Source organism: Arvicola amphibius, chromosome 3 (assembly GCF_903992535.2).
Source record: "Arvicola amphibius chromosome 3, mArvAmp1.2, whole genome shotgun sequence".
NCBI lineage: Eukaryota > Metazoa > Chordata > Mammalia > Rodentia > Cricetidae > Arvicola > Arvicola amphibius.
The window spans coordinates 105,987,339-105,995,953 of NC_052049.1; the positions used below are offsets into that span (position 1 = coordinate 105,987,339).

At 33.5% G+C, this 8,615-nt stretch overlaps 1 protein-coding gene across 1 annotated transcript; it reads left to right on the forward strand.

Moving 5' to 3' along the window:
* Window positions 1-855: 855 nt before the first annotated feature.
* Window positions 856-4,624, forward strand: LOC119809566 (olfactory receptor 8B3-like). The gene is made up of 2 exons (XM_038322460.1): window positions 856-869; window positions 3,709-4,624. The coding sequence occupies exons 1-2, from the start codon at window positions 856-858 to the stop codon at window positions 4,622-4,624; spliced, it is 930 nt and encodes a 309-aa protein (XP_038178388.1).
* Window positions 4,625-8,615: the final 3,991 nt, after the last annotated feature.

Below are 8,615 nucleotides of genomic sequence, written 5' to 3' on the forward strand. Positions count from 1 at the left end.
GCTTCTGTGGCCACCCTTGTTTACCCCTAAGATCTGGCTTTGGGCAGACCCCAGCAAAGCAATTCCAGCTGCTTCTCGGGCTTTGTCTTTGTCAGCAGCCATTTATTTCACTGTAGCTTCCATATATGAGTTAGGGGTGATGTTTAACATACAGAGGATTGCTCGATTTCCATAATTGTCATAAAGTATAATTACAGAATCCAAATGAGGTGTTTCAGTTCCAATTCAAGTTCCTAGGATACTCTGTACTCAGTTACCTTGGTTGATTCATATAATACAGTGTTAGAGTGTTTTGTAGCTCATCACCCTGGATAAGCATTGTTCTAGAGAACTAGATACACATAAGTCAGAAGGTACAGCCTTCACATGCATGCCTACATATTTAAGTGTGTGTCTATATGCACCTGTAAACTCTTATAAAACAAGTACATAGACCAAATACATATGTAGACACATGAAAAATTGAGAAAGTAAAATGTGCTGTAAAAAACAGGTAATTCTGAAAATAACAAAATCTTAATGGAATGAGGATATTGTGTAAAATAAGAAACAGGAACTCTATGATAAACATTTCATTGACAACCCTTTTGAAATTTTTATCCCTCTGAATAGAACATTGAATATAACATTGAAAGTTCTAGAAAAGAGTAACTGGGCATGAAAAACCAACAACTGCTATTGTGCTATTAAAATAGATATCATAAAGGATGATTTCTCTTTACAGAGGATATTGAAAATTCTAATGAACAAAATAAAATCCTAATTAATAATAATAATTAATAATAATTAATACAAACATTAAACAAACTATAAATATTAACATTTAAATATCAATTGCATTTTAATAAACTAAACATGAGTAGTATGAAGTCAAAATGAAGAAAGTAAACATATGTACTAATGCATCCTAGTGCATCCCAACAGAGAGCAGAAACAATAATATCTACCACTCTTTTTTGAAAGAAATTAATAAGACATAAATGTAAGGAAACATATCCTCATTAGTAGATTGTAAAATAATATTTTTAAACAACAATATCTAAATTAACCTCTACATGCTTATCTGAGATAAACAAATAAGCAAACAAGAAAAAGAAGTCACTTAAAAGATGTCCATAGGATATTTTTGTTTGTTTGACTTTAGTAACATTGGACTTATAGCATTAATTTTGATGTTTTCACTTTTCTTCAACTTTTGGGAAAAGTTTGAAAAATATTGCTATTAACTATTTTTGTTAATAGTTAATAGGCTGGAATGCAACATTCACTCTTGTTTTGTTTTTTTCTGAGTGGCTGCCAGGTGTTTAAAATATGACAAACACAGTCAGTGCTCTGAAACTGCAGAGACTGGAACCAACTGCACAGAAATATCCAAATAAGTTGCTTTATGACCTTTCACATACTTCCTTCCACTCTGGGGAGATGCTAGGTGGTAGTGTGGCTAGGGGCTTTCATATCTCCTGTCTTTAGCACATTGGGTAGGAGTGTGGTGATCACGAGTCCACATCCATGTATCTAATCTTACTGGAACTGAAAACAAGACTACTGAGTCTTAACTACCATCAATACTCAACCATAACCTAGCCTTCTAGATAGTCACCAAACATATGCTTTATCCAAGGATGATTTTGTGCATCAGAAGTATCATGCACTTCTTCCTTCTATAGGCAGAAATCAGTAGGCAACAATTTTCAACATTTACCCCTATATTGACCTAAGAGTATTAAGTATGGAAACTGCCAGACTCAACCACCATACCTTTCTCAGTGGCATTTGGGATCATAGTAAATACTTTGTTGTCCTGAAACACCTATGAACAGGCTAGACATAGAATTATACTATGGATAATCTGTGAACAAAATGAGACATTGGATGTGTATATGTACATCACATTCATTTCCTAAGGTTAAGTTTTCATCCTTAGTTTGTAGTGCTATGTCAAGAACTGGGCATGGTTAGAAGCTAGCTTATTTTTCCCTATCAGATCCTGAGAAGCTGGTTTCATGATGAAGGAAACTCATGCTTAATTCTCAGATTCCTCATAGTTCCTTAGAGATTTAATGAGTTTATAACTGTTGTTTATTTTCTGTGTTAATGAAGTAGGGTAATGAACTTCATTCTCAGTCATCTTGATGAATTATAAAAAAATAATTTTCAATTTCCCTGGGGGATTTCCAATCCCTAAAGTGAAGGAAAACCTGGATACAAATGAAAACCCTTAGGAAATGATGACAGACTAATGTCTAAGAAACAGTTGTAAATTACTTATCTCCATATTACACATAAAAATTACTCTCCTGAGAATTTTGTGTGATCATCTACCCTGTTTATAACTGAGTGTATTAGAACATTAATTGCATATTAAAACTCTTACTTATCAAAGGTAAATGTGTGAAAAAATTTCTCTGCTACTTGAGATAGCTCTAAGTTATAATAGCAAGTTATGACTTTTAGTTTGGAGACACTGACTAGATACATACTAGAAATGTCTCTATAATTTTATTGCTCTTCCAGGACCATCCAAGTAAGTAAACAATGAGGAAATATTGTATATTTTTATTTAATAAATGGGAAGTTCAGAAGTAAATTTACACTATTATCTTCTTTAAGACTAAATTTCGGAGATCTAGGATGTAGGTCACTCTTTTCCTTAGTGTGGAGTATTGAGACTCAAAGTGAGAATGATATCTCCAAAATGGAGACTGTGAAGATACACTGACAACTTTAAGAAAGGCAGAAGATTTATGTGGTTCCTCCTCTTTGGACAGAACCAAAACTACTCTACTTTCATGGTTTTCTCTATCTTTGACATTGGATTAGCTAAACTACTTCTGATTATTTAGAACAATGTACTAAGCGCAGTTTTCAAGGTCTAGCCTGTGTTAGGCCAGCACATGTTGCCAAGGTATATACACTTCCAATATCAGCAATGAGGAGACAATTCAAGTCATGGAAAAATTGGTGATAAGAATGATGAGTCTCTCGGTACTGCTCTCACATTTAATATTCCTTGGCTTTCAGGAGTCACATTTTCACATAAAAGTATTGATAGGCATCTGTGGGATAGGTTTAATATTGTACCTTTTTTTTCTTGTTGATAATTGAGGGCAGAAAGAGTATAAGACCCAGGGGAAAGATGAATATAAAGAAAACATGTTTTCTGGACACAGAATGGTAGTTACATATACAAGCTTACAGTAGTTGTGTAAAAGCTTTCACAAGACCTCTCCAAGTTCATGACAAGCCAACCTTAGCATTTAAAAAGGAGTGGGGTAAGAAGTCACAACCTTAGCTAAGAGCTACTGGCAGTTTTCAGGTTCTGGAGAGGAAGAGTCAGTCTTCTCTAAGAGAATATCCTCTGGTAAGTCAGCTGTCCTAGTGAAAAGCTACATTTTCAAGAATATATGGAGAGCACAAATTAGTCTGATGAATATAAAAGGATAATACAGTAGGGTAGGTAGTGAAGAAAGATGGATCTGTGAATAGTTGGGAAAAAAAGAGTGAATATGAACAGAGCAAATATGAAATAATATTATATATGTGTGTGTATGCCAAAAGAATTTGGATAAGAAAAGCATAACTGTTAGGTAAATTCTGTAGGTGTTAATTTATGTTACATGCAAGGCTGTTGTGGGAATGGCTGCATTTTCCTCTAACATGATTCTTCTTCACTGTGTGCATAGATTCCCTTAAAGAAGAATGGTTCAGCTCTTCAGTGACTGAATTCATTCTGGTGGGATTAACAGAGGAGCCTGATCTCCAGTGCCCACTCTTCATCCTCTTTCTGGTGGTGTACATGGTCACTGTGTTGGGAAATCTCGGATTGATCATCTTGATTGCACTGAATTCTCACCTCCACACCCCGATGTACTACTTCCTCTTTAACTTGTCCTTTGTTGACCTCTGCTATTCATCTGTGTTCTCACCCAAAATGTTAATGAGCTTTATATCAGAGAAAAACATTATTTCTTATAGTGGATGCATGGCCCAGCTTTTCTTTTTCAGCTTTTTCTCCATTTCTGAGTGTTATGTGTTAACCTCAATGGCCTATGATCGCTATGTGGCCATCTGTAATCCACTCTTGTATAATATTATCATGTCTCCTAATTTATGTTTGAACCTTGTGCTTGGTTCATATTTGATGGCATTTTCTGGTGCCATGGCTCACACTGGATGCATGTTGAGACTAATTTTCTGTGATGCAAACATTATCAATCACTACTTTTGTGACATCCTCCCTTTGCTTCAGCTCTCCTGCACCAGTACTTACATCAATGAGCTGGAGGTTTTTGTTGTTGTGGGTATCAACATCATTGTGCCCAGCATCACCATCTTTATTTCTTATGGTTTCATCCTCTCCAATATTTTCCAAATAAACTCCACTGAAAACAGGTTCAAGGCCTTCAATACCTGCAGTTCCCACATAATTGCTGTTTCTCTATTCTTTGGGTCAGGTGCATTTATGTATCTCAAACCCTCCTCGGCTATGTCAATGGATAAAGGTAAAATATCTTCTGTCTTTTATACCAATACAGTTCCTCTGCTGAATCCTTTAATATACAGCTTGAGGAACAAAGATGTTAAAGTTGCCTTGAAAAAGACACTGACTAAAAGAAAGTATTGATCTGAGTGTCCAGTTGATAGAAATTTCTTTCCCACCACATTCCACAGCTGTTAAGTCCCAAAGATTAATACAGAGGTCTACATCAATTATAAACTGATTATCTCAGTATCTCAGGATCTTCTTATCAACTAATTCTTAGAACTTATATTAGCTCTTAATTCTTTTCTGCTAGCCATGTTGCTTGGTACCTTTCTGGGCGAGTGAGTCACATCTTGCTTCCTCTTGCAGCTGGATCATGGTCACGGACTGCAGATCCAAACTTCCCTTTTCCCAGAATTCTTGTTGCCCCACCTATACTCCTTGCCTGGCTACTGGCAAATCAGCATTTTATTAAAAATAATAAAAGTAACAGAATAAAAGACCATTGTCCCATAACAGTGTCCGTTGTTACATAGTTACAAGACTGGAATGTCAGTTTTTAAAGTTCCATTTGTGTGTCCATTATGTTCCCCTATTTTTTTTTTTTTTTTTTGGTAATTGAGTGAAAACATTTGAATGCCCTTCCAGCAATGTTCTTTCACTATCTGATTTTTAAAGATATTGACTTCTACTGCCTGCCTTTGGCATGATCAATTTCTCATTTTCTATCACATGTACTTTAAAAATTCAAGCAGAATAATTTGTGTATTTAAAATTATAATCACTTTCATCTTTTCTTCCCATGACAGACGATCAATGTCTGATAATGGCCATATTTCATAATGTTAGGTTGGAGTTCTGACATGTAATTGGAAGTACTCACCTGGCACGTCCTTTAGGAACATGCAGTTATGGATGTTTCTATTCTGGGCATTCTGTCTTCCACTAGAGAATGTCCCCTTTACAAATCAGAAATGAAAGTTTCCATAGTAAATTAAATTTGTCCTCCCATATATACAAGCACTATGAACTAAACATCTTTTAGAAAGGAGTTCTGAAATTAACTAAGAAGTTAATTTGCCAAGTTGAGTTTTGTAATTTTTTTAATAGAAGACATATTTGGGTCAGGAGAATTTGGAAATAATGACTGAACTAGGGAATTGAAGGAACTATTTGGAGAATAAGCTGAATTATGATAAAGATTTTAAATAAATATGATGTTCAATTATGACTCTTTGATAAAAGGGCAAAAATGATGATCCTTAAGACAGTAATTCAATAAAGAAGGCCATTTATCATCTTTTTTTTAAATTGTACTTTTTAAAAATTAAGGACATTGTTTTATTGTAAAAACCTTATCTATATATAATTTGATAAACATCAGTAGAGTTAGAACAAAAATTTTGAAGCTATAAATCTTCACATTGGAGTTTATCTTTTTACTTTTGAATATAGAAAACTTTTATCTACTCATTCATCACCAAAAAAATCCATAATAGAAATAGTAAAGATCTTTAAAACCATTAACTTTATTTCTATTATCTCCCAATCAATATACACTGAACTAAAGTTCTGGGACTATTTTCCATTATTTTCTATAGGACATTTACGTAGGCATTGGTTGAGAAAAAGGCTAGTGCTCTGCTCTTAAGTACATGAATGTCTAATTGGCTCAGTGGTCCAGAGGGCAAGCCAGTGGGGAGCTTAAGAAATCTTGAAAGATTTTGTCTCCATCTGTAAAATTGTAACAAAATATGGTGTAGTGTGATGGATTCTTGATCCTACTTGAGTCTCTCAGTATCTCGAGAAGGCAATACCTATGTTCTTGGACATTTATAATAGTTTCATCCTATTTTATCCACTAAATATTCTTTAAAACTAATAGGAAACTTGAAGTAATTTTTAAATGTAAAATCTGAAGCACTGATATCAAAATTCAAACACATTTAAGAAAGTTTTGTTCTTTCAAATTTTGCTGTGCATACTCATAGTATGGAAGACTGTATTACCTAAGAACATATTTTCATGCAAGCACATGCTATTATACATGCAGAAATTCTCCTCTACATTTTTAGCTTACTTTCAACACTACTCCTTCTCTTTTAAGTCCCTTGAAAAATTTCACTTCTACTTTCATGTTATATTCAGACAGCTTTAAATAACTATATAAAAAGGGAAAATCATAAATGATAGAAAAAGTATCTGACAATTGACTTTCTGAGAAAGTCTTTATTTGTTCAGAATCATTATTTACATTTGTACTGGTTTTACTGAAAATGACATAGCTTTGTCTTTTTATAGTTGAAAAACTTTGCTTTATACAAATGTACATTTTCTTCAGTCATTTCTGTGCTGTTAGACATTTAATATGGTTTATATGATAACTATGGTGACTGATTCTTCAATAAACTCTGGTGTGCGTGTATCTCTGTGATATATTGACTTGGAATCTTTTAGGTAAATGCTCAGGAGTAGTTGATCTTTTAGTAGAGCTATTTTAAGATTTTTGAGAAACTTTCATGTTCATTAAATATTGGCTAGACTATCTTACATTCATACCAGTAGTTTGGGAATGTGTGCTTTCTTTTTTTCAGAACCTTTCCAGTATCTGAAGCTTTCTCATGTTTTTATAAATTAAAAATCATATATTATATATATATGGAAATATAGCTTATATATTAATAAGACTATAATAGGAAAATTGTATACAGTTTTATAGACAAAAAAGTGAAAAATATTTAGATTACCAAACCCTTTTTTTGCATATTTAAAAATGCTATTGACTGCCATTAACTGGGATGAGATAGAATCTCATTGTAACTTTTACTTGCATTTATTTGATGTCTAGTGGAAATGAATATTTTTTATGTTCATCAAACATTTGCATTTTGTCTTTTGATAAATGTTTATTCATTTTCCAGCACATTTATTAATTAGCTGTTTAATTTAATATTGTTTAGTTATCCTATTTATCTTTCTTCAGGGATTGAGACAGGGTTTCTATGTAGCTTTGGAGCCTGTCCTGGAACTACCTCTTGTAGACAAGCAGGCCTTGAACTCACTGAGATACACCTGCCTCTGCCTCCCAAGTGCTGAGATTAAAGGTGTGTGCCACCACTACCTGGCTTCCTTTTCATCTTTCTATAAATTAGATATCAAACTTATGTAAGATGATTAGTTATCAAAATCTACAGGGTCTCTATTTATTTGATTTACTTTTTTTCTGTGAAGGTTTTAATTTCACAAGGCCTTAGTTTTAAATTATTGGTATTAATCTGAGTGACCAGATGGTATTCAGAATACCAACTCTAATTTTTGCTATAGCAGCTTCAATTTTTTCAGGCCTTACCTTCAGCAGTAGTTCTCAAACTTGTTCACGCTGCAACCCTTTAAAACAGTTCTTCATGCTCCAGTGACCACAACCATATAATTATTTTCAATGCAATTTAATAATTGTAAATTTGCTACTATTAAAAATCAATTTGTAAATATCTGTGTTTTCCTGTGATCTTAGATGACCCCAGTTGGAAGTGTCTTGTGACCTTCCCAAATGGGTCACAATGCACTGGCTGAAAACTGCTGCTGTCTATCAGAAGCTGATTTTTGTGAAAAATAGGGATCACTTCTTTATTATAATAGTGACTATCTAGTATTCCCAGAAGCATTTGTTGAATAGGCAATATTTCCTACAGTGTATATTTTTGGTATATTTACCAAACTTTAGTTAGTTATAGCTTGATGAGTTTGTGTCCGTGTCCTAAATTAGTTCCATTGTTTTTACTCAAGTATTAAATTATCTTTTGTTACTATGGTATTCTCATGCATATTAGAACCAAGAATGGTGACATCATTAGTATTGACATTTTGCTCAGGATCGTTTTGACTGTCCAAGATATTTTTGTGCTCCCACAGGAATCTCACAATGTGTTTCTATTTCTTGGAAGCTGGTATTGCAAGTAGATAGGAAGGTAAAGAATTTGTAGGTGATTTTGGAAGTGAGTTTTTGTAATATCAATTTTCCAATAATGAGTATGGAAAGTCTTCTCATCTTCTAGAGTCAACTTCAATTTTTTGTATATTTTAAAGTTTTCAATGGTAAATTCACACTGTGGTTACACTGATTCCAGTTTTT